This window comes from Ciconia boyciana, chromosome 22 (genome assembly GCF_034638445.1).
Source record: "Ciconia boyciana chromosome 22, ASM3463844v1, whole genome shotgun sequence".
NCBI classification, from domain to species: domain Eukaryota; kingdom Metazoa; phylum Chordata; class Aves; order Ciconiiformes; family Ciconiidae; genus Ciconia; species Ciconia boyciana.
Window position 1 is genome coordinate 2,149,802 of NC_132955.1, and position 19,426 is coordinate 2,169,227.

Consider the following 19,426-nt stretch of genomic DNA (forward strand, 5'->3'; position numbering starts at 1 on the left):
CCGGGATGGGGTATCTTCCCTCAGCAGCCTCTGCTTGCCCTCCCCGCAGCAACCAGCCGCAGTGGCATGGGGACACCGGTGCCTGCGCCCCCGCCGCCCTCCGCCACCAGCACGCCGGCGGGGCAGCCCACTGCCATCACCCGCTTGCACATGCAGCTGCACCTCCACGACCTGCAGCAGAATGCCAGCGACCTCCGCAACCAGCTGCAGCAGCTCAAGAAGCTGCAGGTGGGTACCAGGGGGGAGACCCCAACCCGGCCCAGCTCTTACTGGAGCGGCTCCAGCCCTGGAGCAGGAAAATGCCCCTTTCCTGGTGACTTTGCACGGGGCTGGGTGTGGGAGCGCGAGGGGATCCCTCTCCACGCCAAGCTCGGAGCTGTCCCTACGAGTGGCCGGCCCTGCACCCACACCAGTCCCCGTCGGGGGGGATCTCGCGTAGCCTGAATCCCCCCCCTCCTCGTCCCCGCAGCTGCAGAACCAGGAGACGGTGAAGACGATGCTGCGGCGGACGGAGACGGAGATCAGCGTGCGGGTGACGGACACCATGCGCAAGCACGAGGACCCCCTGCAACGCCAGCGCAGCTTGGTGGAAGAGGAGCGGCTCCGCTACCTCAACGAGGAGGAGCTGATCACCCAGCAGCTCAAGTGAGCCGGGGTTGGCCGCAGGGCTAGGCGTGCGAGTGGGGAGGGGGTCTTTGCATGCTGACCTCGACGGGCCAGATCCTCCGTGGGTGTAAATCAGCAGCTCTGCACGGTGCCAGGTCACATCCTTGACCGCATGTCTAGCGTGGGGAGGGGTCCTCTCCCCTCTGCCACATGGGGACCTGCCAGGCTGGCCACCCCCTGGGGCTCTCCAGCATCCCGGAGCAGCAGTGACACCCCTGCCTCTGTGCTCACAGTGACCTGGAGAAGTCAGTGGAGAAGATCCAAAAGGATTTGGCCCACAACCACCGGCTCATCCCTGTGCAGGAGCTGGAGGAGAAGGCGGTGGTGCTCAAGCAGCTGGGAGAGACGCTGACAGACCTCAAGGGTGAGAAGGTGGCCGTGTCGGGTGGCAAGCAGAGCCTGCCTGCGTCTCCCTGCTCCATCCTCACGCGCGGGATGCTCCAGGTTGCCCGTTGCCTCTGGGTTTGCCTGTGTTCGCCTGCATCCCCCGGGCAGGTTCCCCCGGTGCCTGTCGGCATTGCGTGTGTCCTGCAGGCTTTGGGCTGCTGCAGGGGTGAGGGCTGCACCCCACACTCCTGCTGCCTGTCCCTCCTTGCTCTGCTAGCTGTCCAAGTCAGCCCTGCGGACCTTGCCCGAGTCCCCCCAACAGCTTGTGGTTGCTCGGAGCTGCTGCCAGCCCCCGTCCCACGGGACCTTGCGCTTGCCCAACCCCATGCACGCCGCCCTTCATTTTGCTGCTCCCGGAGCCTCCCGTCCCCGCGCTGTCCCCATCCTGCCTTTCGCAAGCAGACGCCCTGCACCTCGATTCAAAGGGGCAGAGCTCCTCCCTGCCAGAGCCAAGGCAGACAATAAACAATGATTCGGCAGCAGTGGCTGAGATTGCGAGGTGGGGGGCCGTGGGGAGGGCCGGGGGGCACAGGGCAGAGGTAGGAGCAGCTCTGCTTTCCTGCAGCCTTTCCGTAAAGACGGGCTGATGCTGAGCAGCTGGGATGGCGAGCAACCTGCTCCGTGTCAGCCCCTGCCACCGAGTCCCCAGGGTCCTGGCTACCAAGCTTCCAGCTCCAGGGCAGTGTTTGGTGCCCGTGGAGGGGACACCATCGGGGGCTAAGATTGGTGCCTGCGGGTGGATGGAGGAGGGATGATGGGCATGGGGAGCAGGAGAGACACCAGCCCAGACTCCCCAGGATTCATCCCACTCTGTCTGGCAGGGTGGCCTTGCCATGGCTATGATGGCCATGGTGGTTTTGGTGGGTGTGGGGTGCCCTGGCACTGCCAACTGGGCACTGGGAGGGGCTCCCCGGCACGGCGGGGCCCTGGTGACCCCCCGCTCTCCCACCCCAGCCCAGTTCCCCAGCCTGCAGAGCAAGATGCGGGTGGTGCTGCGGGTGGAGGTGGAAGCCGTCAAGTTCCTCAAGGAGGAGCCGAACCGCCTCGATGGTCTGCTCAAGCGCTGCAAGACGGTGACGGACACCCTCGCCCAGATCCGCAGGTGAGCACCGAGCCCCGGCCCCGGCCCCTTGAGCACCTTGGAGGACACAGTCAGTCCCTTGAGTTGTCCCTGTGCCCTCCGTGTGTGTGCCGGTGTCCTCTCTGCGTTACGGCTGTTGAAAAAAGGCTCATTCTTCTGCTAAGGAACTTAAAAATGCCCTCGGTCCTTTCCAGTGTATGTGGGAACCCCTCTTTCTAAACTGATTTTTCCTTATCACCTTGAAAAAAGCGTGGTCGTATATCCACATAGAAAGGCAACCCTTGGCGTGATCAGAAATCTCTTTCCTGAGGAGCAGAAAAACGTTCTGCTGGAGAAGAATCATCTTCCAGCCCGCCACTATCGTTAGATCTGGGCCATGCGCCGTGGCTGAGCTCACCTCCCTCTTCCCATCACGAGACCTTCTGGGATGGCTTACAGCTCGGCCGCGCTGCAGGAGGAGTGCTCCAGCACCGGGCTCGCCTCGGGCTCATCGCTAGCCTGGTTTTCTAGGGAAATGAGCTTGTATGGAAATGAGTATCTGGATCTGCCTACCTGTTATTCCCCGGCCCCAATAACTCTTGAATCCCAAGGGCAATTTCACCCAGATCTGACAGAGGGGCAGGCTTCGGAGAGATCCAGTTTCCTACAAGGTTCATGAAAATGGACAGCCAGGTAGAGGAGCTCGTTCGTGTGCTCCCCCGAGAGAGGCTGTAGCGTCAACTCCAACCCCTTCCTAGACATCAGAGAACCTAAACCCTCCGCCATATAATGCACAGTTGCAGGAGAGCAAGTTTTTTGTGGCGTGGCTTGGAGAGGGTGCAGTAACCCACCCAGCGCCTTCGCTCTGTCCCTGGCAGGCAAGTGGACGAGGGTGTGTGGACCTCCCCCAGCAACCTCAGCCAGTCCCCCAAGAAGGTGGCCCCTGAGACGGACTTCAGCAAAGGGCTGGATCTGGAGATGCCCACCAGCCCCCCAGTGAGCCTCCACCACCTGACGGCTGTCACCGAGACCCTGGGCATGCCCAGCTTCGGGCACAGCCCCCCCCAAACCCAGACCCACCCCTCCAAGAGCAATAACCCTTCCCGAGCTCCAGAGATGGTGCCCGCCAAGACCCAGACGGGCCCAGAGACCCCCAGCAAGAAGAGTGCGGACAAAGCTGTATCCGTGGAGGTGAGAGCCTGGGGTGGGTTCCCCAGCTGGGGGGGCTCTTCTAGAGGGTCTATCCCTATGTCTGCCAGCTGAAACTGGGGACGGGAACAGGGTCCATCCTCCTCCTCGCTGGGTTTGTAGCCGATGGGGTGTCTGGAGGGCGGGGAGCCCCAGGTGATGCTGGCAGCCTTGGGAGCACCCCCAATTGCACGTCGGGGGGTGCACAGCTTGGGGAAGGGAGCAGCGCTGGCCCCCCCACTCTCCCAGGCTCAGCAGCAGGTCCCAGCCGGGGTCACGTCCTGCCTGCAAGGGCAGGAGAAGCTGCTGCATGGGGGGGAGCTGCAGTGGGCTCTGCCTGCCATCCGCAGGCTGCCGAGCGGGACTGGGAGGAGAAGCGGGCAGCGCTGACCCAGTACAGTGCCAAGGACATCAACCGCCTCCTGGAGGAGACGCAAGCCGAGCTGATGAAGGCCATCCCCGACCTGGAGTTCGCTGCCAAGCACAAGCAAGCCACGGGCAGTAGCAGCGCTGCCTCCACGCCCGAGCACAAGCCCTCCAAGCCGCAGCATGCACCGAAGTCGGGGGGCAAAGGGGACCCCAATGGCCGCAGGGGCTCAGGTACGGCGTGGGGAGGGCAGGGGTCCACCTCCGGATCCCAGGGCTGGGGGTGCTTGATCCTGTGCGTGCCCTGGCCATGCCGTCACCAGTGGGTCTCCCTGGGCTGAGCAACGCTGCCCCAAAGGGAGGTTTAAGCCCGGGGAGGCAGCGGGAGAGCCTTGGGTGTTGTATTAGAGGGGCAGGGAAAGGTCTCGTGCCCTCACAGCATCGTTTGTGCCCAGACGAACTGACAGTGCCGCGGTACCGGACCGAGAAACCTTCCAAATCGCCGCCACCTCCTCCTCCGCGCCGGAGCTTCCCCTCATCGCATGGGCTGACCACAACCCGCAGCGGCGAAGTCATCGTCACCAGCAAGAAGGAGCCTGGTTTTATGAAGGTAGGGAGTGGGGCCGTGGGGTGCCTGCTGGGCTGGACTGAGTGGGTCACCGTCGGCAAGACCAGCCCCGGCTCGCAGTGCCCCCCACCCCTCACCGCGCTGCTCCCACCTTGCAGAAGGCCGAGTCGGAGGAGCTGGAGACCCAGAAGCCCCAGGTGAAGCTGAGACGGACGGTGTCGGAGGTGGTCAGGCCGGCATCCACCCCTCCCATCATCGCCTCTGCCATCAAAGATGATGACGATGAGGACCGCATCATTGCAGAGCTGGAGGTGAGCGCGGGAGGGGCTGCGGGATGCCCCAGCTTACCCGCACAGGAGTCGATGCCCACCCTGCCCTGTCCACTCGCACGTGGCTGCGCCCGGCTCCCGGCACCGGGGGGGAACACCTTGGGATCGGGTCCGGGGAACAACATCCCAAGCATCAGCACAGCGGTGGGCTTCCCCCTCCTCGCCTGTCTCCCAGCAGGAGCACGGTGCCGCGGGGATGGGCAGCACGGAGCAGTTGCACCCTGCCGGACCCCTCGCTGGGTCCAGGTGCTGCGTGCCTGCTTCACTGTCTCTCTTCAGCACTTCCACCCCGTCTTGGGCTTTAAGCCAAACTCAGTTGTTTTTTAACGCTACGCAGCTTCAGCTGGAGGTTTGTTGGGTTTTGTCGCAGGGCACCCTGCAGAGATCCCACCCGAGTCGCTGTCCTGAGGCTCTGAACCCCCCCAAGCTGGCTGTGCCCCATGTCCTCCCTTGTTTGCTGCGGTCAAGGTGCCCAAGCGGGGATGGTTTTTCCCCACTGTTTTTTCCCCCAGGAGGCAGGGGACCAGCTATGCTGTGGGCAGCAGAGGCACAGGGATGCCTCCGTGGCTGATGAGAACAGCCAATGTTTCGCTCGCTGCTGACGGCCGCTGACCCCCGGTCCTGGCGTGACCACGGCAAGCATCCCTGCAGGCACGGGCTGCATCGTCGTTATCCCCAAGCCTCCCTCCTCCAACCCCCCCGTGTTTGACTCCCCAGGTGTTTCAGAGAAGCTCTGCCTCCCCTTCCCTTCCCAAGCTCCGTTATGATCCGCTCGCGGCTGCCGTCTCCCCTGGGCACGCAGACATGTGGCCCAACGGAGCCTCCGTTGCAGCCGAAGGATGGAAGGTAACAGCTCGCTCTGAGCGACGATCCCTTCTCCTGCCGACGGGCTGCACTTTAACCACCTCCTCTTCCGCCTCTTTTTAACTCACTTCTGCTTCTTTCTCTGATTTAACAAACTAATGGCTTCTCTCCACTCCCTCGCTCACCGCCACTGCGTGTACGGCACTGACACGGCACAGGACCAAGCACTAACCCATGCAACAGCAGCATGGGGCTGCTGCAGCTCCCGTGAGGGCCAGATCCTGCAGCTACATGGATGGGAGGAAGGAAGGGGCCACCCCAGCACTGCACCGGGCAAGGCACAGGGAGGGCTTGCCGCTCTCACGCCGCACTGCGTGGCCGGGCAGGGTGTCACTGGAAGGGGGCCGTGGCGGGCAATGCATGTCATGCCCTGTGCGGGGAGACCCCGCTCCACGTGCATGATGCAAGCAGAAGGGGAAGGGCTGGGCCGGAGGCCAGCGGCTGCTGGGCCCCCGCTTGGGCTTGGCCCCATCGCCCTTCCTGGCTGCTGGGCTGCTGGGGCAGGCACAGCCCGGCTCCCTCCCAGCCCTCCTGCCCCGGGCTCCAGGGTGGAGAGAGCAGGGGGAAAGGAAAGTGCCCGGAGAGTGGATGAGATGGAGCAGGGGGTGCCTGGGGTGGGGGAGCGAAGGGGCAGAGAGCAGGACACAGGGTGCTGCCGAGCCCCTTGCCGGAAAGCGTCGAGTGAGGGGAGCACTGCCTCATCCGGAGCAGCTCAGCTGCTGCTGGGGGTCTGGGTACGTTGCAGGGGGCAACCCCGTCTCCCTCCCCTTTCCTGGGAGACCCGGCACCAGGGCTGAACGGCTGCCCCAGAGCAGCACCTCCTGTCCCTGCGGGCAGGGACCCAGAGCTCAGACGGGTCCCGCTCCAGACCCAGAGCTCTATAGCCATCGCAGCACTCGTGTCTCCGTCCCTCTCTGCCCCAGGTGCTCTCAGACCCCAGGGCTGGGGCACGAGTGAGACACGCCGTGCCAGGGCACGTGTCCCCGCTGCCCATCCTGTGCCACCCGGCAGTGCGGTGTAACCGCCGTATTGCCCTGCCTGAGGCTACGGTGCCGGTGCCGGCAGCTCACGGAGCCCCTGCGGAGGCCAGGGCAGGGCTCAGGTGTGGGGCAGAGACCCTCTGGCACCTCTTCTGCCAGAGCATCTCTCCAGCTCGCCTTCCCTCGCCTCCGCGGAGGGCACGGCCGGCTCTGCTCCCCCGGGCATTGCGTGGCTCGTTGCATCTCCCTCGGGACAGGATCAGGAAGGAGGGGGAGGAAGGACGGTGACTTCTTGCTGCTCAGGGTTTTAGAGGTCTGGTGCCCCTTGGCAGCTCATTTGCAATGGCTCGTCCCCTGCCTTCAGCTCTGCTGGGGACAGCGGTGTCCTGTGGGGCTGAGCAGCCCGTGAAGGCTGGGCTCTGCTCTTGCACCAGCGCTGTGCCAGTTTATACCAGCATGGGAGAAATCCAAGCCGGACTGTGGCAGTCGGGTTTCCAAAGGCATTCGAGAGGTGCAGCAACATTTTTGCTAAAAACTCCAGGCAAGTTATTGCCAAAAAATCTCACAGACCCAGGTCACCTTAAGCACTGTAGAAAACCAGTGCCTGGCCGTGCCAGCGGGTACCGATGGGACGTCAGGGCTGGGCAGGAGGGAGCCGAGCATCTCCCGTCCTGGCTGAACACCTCCCTGCAGCACTACGATGCCCGGAGGCACCAGCAATGGGGGACCCAAGTAGTGTGTGCGGACACATAGTGCTCCCCGGCAGCTCCCCGCTTCCTCCCACCGCTCTCTCCCGGCTCTTAACCTGTCTGAATTCTCTACCTAGGAGCCGTTGGCCCTGGCCGCCCCGGGGAGCAGGGCTTTCTCCCTCCCACAGATTGTGCTCACCGAGTGGGTGTCTGAACCGCCGTCCCCCGAAGCTGAACCGGAGGTGTGGGTGGAAGCGGGCTGCTCAGAGCACGGGGACCCGGCCGGCAGCGGAGGAGCAGGAGGAGGAGAGCTTGCACCCAAGGGGGGAAGGAAATGCCGTGTGTCTCCTGGCAGCTCCGAAAAGTCTCCGTCTGCACCTGGGTACCCTCCAGCCTCAGCCCCGCAGCCCCCGAGCAGCCCATCTCGGGGCCGTGCCCGTGCAGCAGCCCAGACTTGGGGGTTCCCTCTGGCAGCCAGCAAGGTCCCGTCTCTCTCGGAGCACAAAACGAGCTGTCCCACGGGGGGAGAAGGAGGGGACGCTGCTCTGAACACTGCTGGCAGGCAAGAAGGCAGCAGCAAGACTTCACACCGAGGTTCCTCGGCTGCACAGCCTCCTCATCCCCGGGGAGAGGCTGCAGGTCCCGGAGCTGGCGAGGCGGCGCTCCCCTCCGCCGGCGCAGGTGACAGAGAGCCCGGCGCCATCCCCCGGCTTCCCAGCGATGGGGACCCCCGAGGAGGAGCCTTGCGGGAGGCATCGCTCGCTCCTGAAGGCTCTGCTGGTGCTTGCAAACAAGCCCAGAGGGAGTACAGCTCTCCAACCCCAGCCTGCCCAGTGCCAAATCCTGGGTCTTTCCCGGACAGGGATCCAGCCCTGTGGGGAAGCGGACAGTCCCAGGCTGAGCATCCCCAGGAGCAGGTTGCTGCTTTCTCACAGCCAAGCCATTGCGCAGCATCGCCGGGCCGGCGTGGCGTGGCTCCGGTTGCTGGCAGAGAAGGCGGCACGGAGGATAGCGGGGCGGGGGGGAAGGTGGCGGTGGGGCTCTGCAAAGGGCAGTTGTCCCCTTGCCGCTCCGTGACTCTGTGCAGCAAGATTTGTGAAGGCACGTACCAGAGACTGGATAGCCTGGAAGAAACTATCCGTGAGCTGGAAATAACCATCAGTGAGATCAGCAGCCATCCCTCGGTTGAATTTGTGTTCCCTAAAGAACTGCTAGGACAAGCGGGATGCGAGGATGCCAGCGAGGAGATCACGGAAGGTCTGGGGGATCTCAAACACAGTAGCTGTGACAATGGGACGGCCCTGGACCTCAGTCAGGCCAAAGATGATGCTCCCGAGAGTCCATCTCCAAGCAAGACCAAGCCACCTCTGCTACCCAAGCCACAGCTCCCCCTCGACACTCCGCAGGTTTATTTTCTGTTATCCTTCTTGCTGTGCTCTGCCCCGGACTCACTCTGATGTCTCTCTTCCTCCACTTCTACCTGCTCCCTCTCTGTGACTCTACCTCCAGGCAGAGCCAAGGTGGAAAAACAAATCTCCTTTTCTCCCTGTCACTTGAACGGGTTTGGGAAGTGCAGGCGAGCAGGAGCAAGACTGCAGGCAGCAGAGCCGGCAGTGTAAAGGCAGGCGGTGCCAGGCAGTGCCGCCATCTGTCCCGCACCGGTGCCGGTGCCACCGGGTGCCCATCCCTTGCTGTGCCCAGCACCGAATTAGACCCCGGCTATCTGGTATCTTCTGCCCTGGCAGGTTTTGGGGCTGAGCACGGGGCTGGTGATGAGCACGGAGCTGGTGACGAGCGTCCCACGGGGCCGGCGAGGGCTGGGTGCACTGGGTGACGCAGCAGCATCCCTTGTTTTGCCATTTTGCATAAGCACTTTTTTAACGAACCGCAGTTTGAGCGTGGCAGCTGTTTCTCCTGATTAAATCACAGCGCGGGCTCCCCGAAGCCATCCGAATTGGTTTCTGCTGGAATCCGTGGCAGCCGCTTGGCTGGCTGAATAGCTGGGAAAAGAGGGGGAAAACGCCCTCAGCTTCTCCAACGTCGGCCTGCTCCTTTACTAACAGTCAGCGCTGGGGAATAAATCTCCTTTTTCATTTGCAGCAATTATCTCAGCCCCTGTTCGCAGCGACGCCGCGGCCCCGTTGCGGTGTTCTCGCTGGGTGAATGGGCCGTCAAGTGGGTGTAGCTGCAATTTCTCCTGTTGTCAGCTCCCGCTGCACCGCCGGAGCCCGGCAAACTAGAAGCGGAGCTGCGGGATGGATTTATGGCTGTGGCTGGCACGTGTGCGGGTACACACAAAGCAAAGCTCAGCTCAGGGTTTGGCAGGAGAGGCTGCGCGGCTGGGGCCGGCTCGGTCAGTCCCGAAAACAGAGCGGGAGAGGGCAGGTCTCACACCACCTTTCAAGGATGCTGTGAGTTGGTTGTGACCACTGAAATCCAGTGCCTGCTTGTCTCCGGGATGCTGGGGCACTGGGGAGGGTGCGGTGCAGGCAGGAACTGGATTTCCTTGTGCCGTGGGGTACAGGAGTCTCCGTGTCCCATCCGTGGGGCCACTGAGGGTCACAGAGCAGGACAGGCAGTGCAGAGAGCTGTGCCTGCACTGATTTATTACCCTGGCCCAGCTGCGATAACCTGTTGGCCGTCTCCCGTCAGAGGTGCAATCTGGGCAGCAATTGCACGTCTCTGGGGCAGCGTCGGCGCTGCCGGTTTTGCTGCCTGCAGCAGCTGGTCCAGACCCGGCACGGGGCAGGCAGGAGGCAGCAGTGATGGCAGGGAGAGGATTTGGGGTGCCCTAGGCAGCGGGGGGACGTGCGGCAAGCCTGCGGCGTGTGGCACTGCCCGGGCTCCCGTGCGGGCACCGCTTTAGGGACCTGCAGTGCCAGGGCACGTGTGGACAGGTACCGCTTCCCTCCCTGCTGCTCTTGCAAGTCTTTGTATCTCCGTCTGCGCACAGCTAGTTAATAAAAACCTCTGTATTCCCACTGCCGCCGTTTCCACCTGGAATCTGCTTCTGCCTGCCATCGTCTCTTTTCCTTTCTCTTGGCCGCGCACCCCTGCCCCGGGGGGGATGCTCTCCTCCTGCCCTCGGTCTCCCGGTGTTTGCCGTGTCTGCCCCTAACTCCCTCTTTGCATTGCAGCGGTGGCTGTCGGTAAGTCCTGGCTGGTTTCTGAGCTCGCCAAAGCGCTGCCCGATGAGGGCTCCTTTGGCACATGGAGACGGTGTCCCTGTCCTTGCCTGGATTTGCCGCCGTGGGCTGTTCGGGCAGGGATGGCACGGTGGTGCCGCAGGGGCTCGGCACAGCTCCAGGCATCTGACACCCAGTGCTGGCACTGCCCAGCTGCCAACGGTGCCGGTGTGGGCTTTCACCTGCTGGTTTTAACCCCCCCTCCGCAAATTCTCTGTCCCGACAGAGCGGTGGCGTTTCCATCCCGGCCATGAAGGTGGTGAACCCAGCGTCCCGGCTGAAGCAGAGCCAGCAGGGCAGCCCCGACAAAAGCAAGCACATAAAGCAGCGGATGGAGTACATGCGGATCCAGGGCCAGCAGCAGGTAGACTATCTCTAGCACCGTCCCAGCCGGCTCTCCTGGCAGCAGGGCGAGCCGCAGGCTGCCCACGGTCCCGGCATCTCCCTCGCTGCCTCGTACGGCGCGAGGGTGTGGGTGGTGGGCAGGGGAGACCCTGCGGGCGCTGCTTTTGGGGACTGGGCTCTCTTGGTGTCTCCCTTCGCCTTGGCTGAGCCTGGTGGGGCTGGGGGTGCAGGGACCTGGCTTTCGGGTGCAGGAGGGGCTCTCGCCCCTGTCCGTGCCTGACGTGGTGGTTTCCATAGCTGGCTGCTGGGGACGGGGACATGACTTTGGGCTGAGAGTGGCAAACTCATTACAAGTGTGGTGTGAGGCTGAAGCCGGAGTCACTTGTCTCCCAGCCCTGCTTGCCACCGCTGCCCTGATGGACGGGGCCGAGCCCCAGCATTGGTCCCCTCGCTCTGAGGGACCCTGAGACCTCCTTGCAGAACATTTTGGCCACAGTGATGAGTTCTGCAGAGCCGTGTGCTTGGCACAGGGGCTCCAAGGGGCTTCACTTACCCGGGGCTGGGGCTGCCCGACCTGTCCTGGGAGGTTTCGGAGAGCCAGGACCCTCCATGCACCGTGACACCGTGTCCGCAGAAGCAGCTCGTCCCGGGAGGGGGGTGTCACGGGCAGCGTGATGGTATCAGGGTACCCGGCAGCATGGGGAGATGGTGGGGGGACCACAGCAGCTGGAAGAGAAGCGCTTTGGGATGGGATGGGGTGTGTGTGTGTCCCCAGCCCAGCACTCACCCCTCTCCCGTCCCCAGGGTCTGCTCCTGCTGTGGGCAGCGGGGCTCCCTCCCCTCTGTTCTTGCTGACACCCCAGTGCTGGCAGTGGCTCTCCAGCTTGCTCAGACCACAGGCAAGGTCTCCAGAGCCAGTTCGCTGCCCTCCACCCCTCTTCACCTCTTCTGTCCCCTCTCCCAGCCGTCCCCTCCTGCCCTGTGGTGGGCAGCAGCACCACGGGCGGGTTCACCCCATCCTGTCCTCCCCGCTCTGTGTCTCAACCCCCTTCCCTGGGCCTGGCGTTAACAAACCACTCAATAAACCCAATTTTGCTCATTCTGTTGGATCCATAAACCCTGTCGGACAAACCGGAGGTTTTTTTCCCAGCTCCCTGGAGCTGGAGCTGGGTTGGGGGTGATCTCACGCAATTTGGGCAAATATCGCATGAGCAAAATGGGTACCTCGCTCCCCCTGCTCCGGCAAGAGGGCTCAGCCCCCCCCGTCCCCCCCTCAGCTGCTCCGGCACCGGGTCAGAGCCGCGCAGGTGCTGTTTGTTGTGACCACAACCACGATGGTCCCGGGTTGGTGGCAGCACGTCCCTGGGCAGGGTCCGTCCTCGAGGTCGGGGTCTCCCAGCCAGCCCCCCCCATCGTACACGGGTACACGTGGGTTTTCACACCCCCGCAGGATCAGGGAGAGATGGGGGGGTTTCCCTCTGCCCCCCGCCCCGGGGCTGCCCTGCGGGCTGGGGAGCCGAGAAACGCCAGCCAAAAGGGCTGTGCTGGGAGCCCCGAGGGGCCAGGAAGCGTCTCCTGGCCCCAGGCACTGCAGGGAGGCCACCAAGTCCCCTTCCCCGGAGGCCACACACCAGAACGGTCCCGGCTGTCCAATGTCACCCGTGCTCCCTCTTGCCCCCACCTCGGGGCATCCCGTGGCATCATCGGTCGCCCGGCCCCTGGCACCCACCGGTGCCATCACTGGGGTGACCAGACCAGGAGTTTTCCTTGGCACTTTTGTCCTCGCTGCCCTCCCTGTGCAGGATTTGGCCGTGACCCTGCCCAGCAGCCCACCCCGGGGACGAGGCAGGGGTGGGGGGGTGGCTGGAGGAGCCCTCTCCCCATTCCGGGAGCGATCGTGAGCATCCTTCCTTCCCGGCGCCCCGGCTCCCTTTGAACCGCCTTTTGCATGAGTAGGGTTGGGTCACGTCACTGCTGGCGGTGATCACACCAGTGTGGTGGGTGCAGGGGGCCGGGGTGGGCACCGTCACCTCTCGGAGGAGCCGGGGCTGGCGTGGGGCTGCCGAGGCTCTGCCCTGCTCCGCTGAACGGCACCTCCGCAGCAGCCCTGACGCTGGCCGGCGGAGCTGGGCGCTGTGCCGCACGGCGTGCACGGCCGGTCTAACGCTGCCCTTCTTGTCCCCCCACCCGCCTTTCTCCCCTCTCCCTTCTGCCCACCTGCCTCTGTGTGTGCCTGTCTGTCCACGTGTCCGTCTGTCTGTCTGTCTGTCTCTCTCTCGTCTCTCTCCTCCTCCTCCTCTCGGGGACGTCCCCTTCCCATCCAGTAACGCGTGGGACCAGCTCATCTCGTGCTCTGTTTGTGGTGGACCTTTTCCAGCTGCTTGACCTCAGGCCTAACTCAATGCTGCTTCTGAACAAACTCCTGTTTGGTTCTTGGTTGTTTGGTTTTTTTTTTCCTTTCTTTTTTTTTTTTTCTTTTTTCCTTTCTTTTGTCTTTTTTTTTTTTTTTTAAGAAACTATTTGACTTTCCTCCCCTTTCTCCTCCTCCTCCTCCTCCTTGAATCTTGCTTTTCTTTCTAGGCCGCTAGACCATCTAAAGAGGCTAGTGAGACTTCCCCTGCGGTCTCAGAAAAACCCGCATCTGGCAGAACATCCATCCCCGTATTGACTTCCTTTGGGGCAAGGAACTCCTCCATCTCATTCTGAGCATCCTTGCCAGCTCCACCTAACCGCTCTCCTGCTCCTGGGGCCGGGCTCCTCTCTTCCTTGGGCTCCTCCTCCCTGGGACTTGTCTTCTTGAGGCACCTGGAGGGATCGCCACCCGTCCCTCTCTTTCTGTTTTTTCAATGTCTTGCTCCAATGTGGCCGACCTCGTGTCTCGCCTCTGCTCCGCCACGGCCCGACTTGTGTCTCGCCTCTGCTCCGCCACGGCCCGACTTCTGTCTCCCATCTCGCTCCGCAATGGCCAACCAGCCACTTTCTGTTTCTCTCTCTCTTTCTCCTCCCGTTTTCTTTTCTTTTTCCTTTCCATTTTGGTTCGTTTGGGTTGCTGTTGGTTTGTTTTTTCTCCCTCTCTCCCTCCCTCTCCCACCCTGCCGTTTTCTGTTTATTTAAGAGCTCTCAGAGCTTCACTCCACCAGTTTCACCAGCTTTAAGCAAGGAGGACGCCGGGCAGCGCCCGACCCCACTGCCTGCGCGGGCAGCACCCATCCCACCGCGGAAAGGTGGGAAACAGCGGCTGCCGAAGACGCCCCTGACACCCCCTGACCCGACTGCTCGCCCCCCGCCGCAGCCGCCGCTGAGCGTCCCGGCATCCACCACACCGACCCGCCTGGAGAAGAGGATGCTCGGCGCTCCGGCCAGGTCTCGGCGGTGGGTGGTGGGTGGCACCGCGGCCGGGCTGCGTCCTTCGCTGCCCGAGGGGTCGGTGCCGCGCCGAGGGGGTGTCGCTGCCGCCGGCTGCCTGCCGGCTGCCAGCCCCGGCTCTCCCCGGGGACGGGGAGCGGCGCGAGGGCTGGGGAGGAGGGAGCCAGGAGAGGCACCGCGGGGTGCCCGGGCGTGCCGGAGGGGCCGAAGGCTGAGGATGTAAAATGGGGAGGGGGCGGAAATGGGTCGAGTCGGGCCGCCCGTCACCCTCGGGTCGGAACGTAGCACTTTAAATGGTCGCTTGGGTGGGCGCAGCGGCCGGAGCAGAGGGATGCTGTGATGCTCGGGGGGGGGCTCTGGCCCCACGGGGACACCCTGCCAGACCTCTGTCCCCTTCCCGAGCGCCAAACGCCCTTGGGGACAAGCAGGCAGGACAGATCCCCAGAGCCCCCTGCTCCGACAGCGGTGCCGGATGGGGACCCCACGCCGCAGCCAGCGTCCCCGCGGTCCTTCCCCGGGGGAGCGGCCCCAGCCCTGCCAAGCCTGGGGGACCCCGGGGGTCCCCGGGGTGCGTGGCCGGGCGACGCCTGCCCGTGTCCACCGCACAGCCGAGCCGGGCGTGCACCGGGCGTGCACAGGGTGTGCGTGTGCGTGTGTGCGTGTGCGCTGCGTGCGCCTGTACCCAACGCTGCCGTGGGCGCAGCCCAGCCGCAGTGCAACACGAGATCGAATCACTCCTTTTGTTGGCTAGTTCGTCCTTGGGTTGGTTTTTTTATTATTTTTTCTTCTTTTCCCCCCCTCTCTTTTTTTGTATATCAATCATTTTTGTACAGAAGAACGAGCCTTTTTTGAATAACAAAGAGAAAAAAAAGCAAAAAAAAAAAAAAAATCATGATGCAATTTCTTTGGATTGCAAAAAGCAACTCTTTACATTTAAGTGAAGTGTCTTAACATTTTATATTGTTTTAAAAAATATATTTACATATTATATATATATAATATACGTAATATAAATATATATATAAATATTTAAAAAGAAAAGAAAAGAAATAAATCTCTTCACGTCTGGTATATTAGGGGGTGGATTTTCTTCCCTGGTTAGACTATAGCTCCTTGTGATTTTGAGAGGGTCGGTTCCTAGCGGCTTGTGAGCCCTCGTGCTGAGTTCGCATCCTCCGTCCAGCACCTTCCTCGTCCCGTCCCTGTCCCTCGCCGGAGCAGGGGGCGGAAGGGGCCGGGTGCCCCCAGGGACGCTGACACCCATGGGTGACGGCCCCGGGGCCGGGCCAGCACCCACCTCCCGGCAGCAATAGCAGTCACTTGATGCGTTTTTATTTAATTTTTAATTATTTTTTCTTGGTACCAAAGTGAAACACTGTAGCAAAGCCGCAGCTTCTTATGGCCGGGACTGGGGAGTGGGGGGGGTCCCCCCCCTCTCCCCCAGCCCCGTCTCCCCCCCTCCACAGCCCCCCCCAACCCACGCCCGTCCCGCTGCTCCCGCGGGGCTGGACGTGCCACCCTCTGCCCTGCCAGCACCCACGGAGGGGACCTGCAGACAGCTCCCCCCCCCTCCGCCACCTTGCTTTCCTGGGGGTGTGAGGGGGACAAGTGCCACTGGCCCCCCCCCCGGGGGACACGCACATGCAGGGGGGCCGTAGTTAGCGCAACCCCCATCCCGGTGGCACCCATGGGTGCGCCGGGGCACCCATCCCGCTGGGAGCAAGCTCTGGCTGGTGGGGGCAGGGGGAATGTCCCATTCCCTTTGCTGCACCCCGGCTTTGTCCCCGGAGCCCCCTCCCAGGCACCGCTGCTGCGGGGTGCCACGCTGCGGGACCCCCACCTCCAGACCAGGAGGGCGGTGCTGGGTGAGGGGTGCCCGGCGCTGGGTGAGGGGGTGCATGGCGCTGGCTCGCACCCATTTCTTTCCCCCCCCCCCCCCCAACACTGCCCATCAGGCTGGTTTCTCCGTGAGCGTGTGTCTCTGCGTGCGTGTGCGTCCGTCCTTTCATGGCATCATGCAAACCGTCCGTGAGCACCAACCCCGGTACCTTCGCTGAAGCAAGAGGACAAAAAAAAAAAAAAAAAAAGAAAAAAAAGAAAAAACCGCTTGATTCTGGTTTAAACCGGGGGGGGGGAATAAAAATAGGACAAAAAAAAAAAAAAAAGGACCAAAAAAAGGAAAACGTTGCAAAAATGATCCAAAAAAAAAAAAGGCAAAAAAAAAAAAGCGCTGCCTGCATCGTGCATGTGTCGGAGGCGCCCGCTGCATGCGCACCCCGCTTTACTCGTCTGGATGTTGTTTAAAAAAGGCTACGACTTTTAAAAGGACAAAAAAAAAAAAAAAAAAAGGAAAAAAAAAATTCCTAATACTCTTTAGAGGCTGTTTTGGGGTTTCTACAACGTCGTGTGTCTCTTAGCATGAATTTTCTTGTGAACTGTTTTAAAAGAAAAAAAAATAATTTAAAAAAAAAAAAAAAAGGCCTTGCACAGGGCGGAGGCGGGGGCCGGGGGGGGCTGGCCCCCCGCCACCCCCGCCCTGTGCCCATCGCTGTCCCTGTGTCGCTGTGGATGCCATGGGTAGTTCTGTGCGCAACGTGACCATTGTAACTTGCAAACTCCGATGACAAAGGGTTGCTTTTTATTTTTCTTTTCCCTTTATTACTTTTCTTTTCTATCAGAGTGTCTGGCTTTAATAAAATTTCTTTTTTTTTTTTTCTCTATGGCACTTTTTTCCACCCCAGGTTTGGTCTCTCGTTGTGTCGCTGTGCTGGGGATGGGGTGGGACATCCCTGGCCCCCAACACCGCCCTGGTCCCACATCCCCTGGGGATGGGTCGGGTGGTGTGGGGGGGTCCAGCTCCTTCCCCCCAGGCTCACAGAAAAGCCAGGATCGATCCTCCCCTGGCTGCTGCCCGCGCTCCAGGACCAGGCTCTGCAGCACGGGAAAATGGGGGCCACATGCTGAGCCCCCCCGAGCAGGGGAAGCAATAAAGGCAGGAAACCACCTCCTCGAATAACCAGTTTATTTCCAATATATAGACTGGGACTGGGAGAGGGGGTGCAGCGTCCGAAGCGAGGTGGTTTTTTTTGTTGGGGTCTGGTTGGTTTTTTTTTTTTTTTTTTTGCAGTTTTGCATATACCGGCTCCGCGGCCGACTCGTACAACACGCCGGGGACGGGGGGGGGGGACATGCAGAAGGGTTTAAAAAGTCAACACTGGTCCAGCACGTCCCCTGGTTGGGGCTGGCCTTTCAGCTGAGCAAAACTTCTTAAAAAATCCTTATAAATCCTTTGTAATATGTTACACAGTCAGAGACAATATTTACAAAAAAAAAAGAAAAAAAGAAAAAAAACAACTTTACAGCAAATATTTGCATAACATATGAGAACGATACGGAGAAACAGTGACTTGACTTGACCCCCCCACCCACCCAAGGCCCCGGCAGCGGCCACCCGAGCCCGTGGCACACGTGTGCCAGCACGGCGAGGCTGGTGGTCCCTGCGCCCCATCAGCCCTGGCCCCCCCCGGGCGGCTGCACCGCACCCCCTTCCTAAAGTGCTTCTGGCCTGGGGGGGTAGGAAGGGGAGCAGGGCTGGGGAGGGGGCTGTGCCGTGCCGTGCCGTGCCGTGCCGTGCCAGGTCCTGAGCTGCTGCTGGATGGTGGCTGCGGCTCACAGCGTTGCAGGGGACAGCAGTGTCGTGTGTGTCCGTCCCCCCCCCCGCCGCAGGGTGCCCCTCTGTGCCAGCCCCTCCCGTCACACCCACTCCCATGCAAACACCCCGGCCACGGGACCCTGGCCATCGTGCCGAGGGCCACCGCGGCTCGGCCACGCCCTGACGCAGAGCCCAGGCCCCGCGGCGCATGCGGCACAGAGCACGGCCAGGTCAGTGCCGTGGCCCCGAGGTCCCCGAGGTCCCCAGGGTCCCCGGTGTGGGGAAGGTCTCCGGCGAGGGCAGTCTTGGCGGCAGCGCCCAGGGAAGCGCCCGCACTTCGCGCTGCCGCGGCCAGGGACAGCAGGGCCACCACCGCCCGGGGTGGGGACAGTCCCCATGAGCCCCCCCCACCCCCCAGCCACCCTGGCACTGCCCGGGGGCCAGGGGACCATGGGACGGGGCCAGGCTATGGTACGGGACTGCCACGGGACCCTGCCGGTCCCCAGAGCAAGGGGGACAGGGTGGCTTTGTCCCACCGACGGCGTGGGGGGCCATGGAGACTCGTTAAATAACAGCAGCTTGTCCAGAGCACAATTAAATACAAGAACGAAGGCGAGTCCTTAAATTAAACACAGGCTGGGTGGGGGGAACGACAGCGGGGGCATCTCAGGGGGTCAGAGGCACTGGGGGAAGCGCAGGGGGGCCAGGGGGCCAGGGCTGCCCGGGGGGGTCTTGGTGCCCGGCACCTCACCGGCAGTGCCGGGCTGTGCCGGGGCAGGTGCCGGGGGCCGGGCTTTGGTGGACTCCAGGCTGCTGAGCCCCGAGTCCTTGTCACGGCAGGGTCCCGGGGACATCTCCAGTGCCCGCGGCTCCTTCCACTCGTTGAAGTTGAGGTCCTTGAGGCCACCGGGCACCACCACGGTGTGCCGGCGCCAGCTGCTCTTCTTGCGGCGGGTCTCAGGGGAGTGGGCTCGGCGCAGGCGGACGCCCATGTCGTCGGCAGAGGCTCGCAGGCGCTGCCGGAGTTGCTCCCGCAGCGAGGGCCGCCCGGGGGGGACCCAGCCTTGGTCTTCCCCAGTGGGCACCGGGGTCTCGCCAGCCAGCCGGGGCCGCCCCAGCTTCCTGCGGGCCAGCGTGTCACACTGGATCAGGCGGTGGGAGTTGAAGGAGGGGCGGCCGGGGGGCCCCTTGTCCTCATCCCCAGTCCCCCCAGCCACCTGCCCCGGCCGGGGCCGGGCACCCTCCCGGCTCTCCGTGTCCGTCTCCATGTGGCTGAGCTCGCTGCGCTCGTCGTCCGCCTCCTCCCCGCGGCTCCCGGCCACCGACGGAACCTCGGAGCACAGGCTGCGGTCCATGGTGGACAGGGTGGAGTAGCCCGACACGATGGAGCGGGCGTCTGGCGCCAGCTCAGACCCGGCACCCCCGGGCTCCAGGGAGATCTCCTGCTCCATCCCGGCCGGGCTGGGGGCTGCCGGCTCTGCGCCAGTGCTGCAGGGGGCTTTGCCGGGTCCTGGCGGTGCAGCCGTGGTCCCCTCGTTCTCCTGGTCCCGGCCCAGGGCATCCCTGTGCTCCACGTCGTCGTCGGTGCTGCTCCCAACGCCCTCGGCCTCTCTCCTCTTCTTCCTCTTGCGGGCGGCGGCCGAGACGAAGGGGATGGCGAGGAGCTCCCGGTGCGGCGGTGCCTTCCGCGACGGCCATGTGCCCTGGGAAGACAGCGACACCAGGGTTAGGGATGGGTGCCGGGGTTAGGGACGGGCTCTGTGCCCCGGCCACCGCGTCCC

The 19,426-nt window shown here is 62.8% G+C and overlaps 2 protein-coding genes across 3 annotated transcripts in view; one reads left to right on the forward strand and one right to left on the reverse strand.

Moving 5' to 3' along the window:
• Positions 1 to 13,333, forward strand: part of SRCIN1 (SRC kinase signaling inhibitor 1) — a 50,088-nt gene extending 36,755 nt beyond the window's left edge. Inside the window, exons 10-21 of the mRNA XM_072885887.1 lie at positions 50 to 228; positions 470 to 645; positions 900 to 1,030; positions 2,008 to 2,155; positions 2,992 to 3,304; positions 3,652 to 3,901; positions 4,123 to 4,277; positions 4,394 to 4,546; positions 5,282 to 5,410; positions 7,235 to 8,503; positions 10,509 to 10,646; positions 13,208 to 13,333. Coding sequence (XP_072741988.1) covers positions 50 to 228; positions 470 to 645; positions 900 to 1,030; positions 2,008 to 2,155; positions 2,992 to 3,304; positions 3,652 to 3,901; positions 4,123 to 4,277; positions 4,394 to 4,546; positions 5,282 to 5,410; positions 7,235 to 8,503; positions 10,509 to 10,646; positions 13,208 to 13,333 — 3,167 coding nt within the window. The remainder of the gene's footprint in view (positions 1 to 49; positions 229 to 469; positions 646 to 899; positions 1,031 to 2,007; positions 2,156 to 2,991; positions 3,305 to 3,651; positions 3,902 to 4,122; positions 4,278 to 4,393; positions 4,547 to 5,281; positions 5,411 to 7,234; positions 8,504 to 10,508; positions 10,647 to 13,207) is intronic.
• Positions 13,334 to 16,865: 3,532 nt separating this feature from the next.
• Positions 16,866 to 19,426, reverse strand: part of ARHGAP23 (Rho GTPase activating protein 23) — a 32,153-nt gene continuing 29,592 nt past the window's right edge. Inside the window, exon 24 of one of the 2 annotated variants that reach the window (XM_072885907.1) lies at positions 16,866 to 19,348. In XM_072885907.1, coding sequence (XP_072742008.1) covers positions 18,320 to 19,348 — 1,029 coding nt within the window. In that variant the 3' untranslated portion in view covers positions 16,866 to 18,319. The remainder of the gene's footprint in view (positions 19,349 to 19,426) is intronic. The other variant, XM_072885906.1, reaches the window with a different exon arrangement.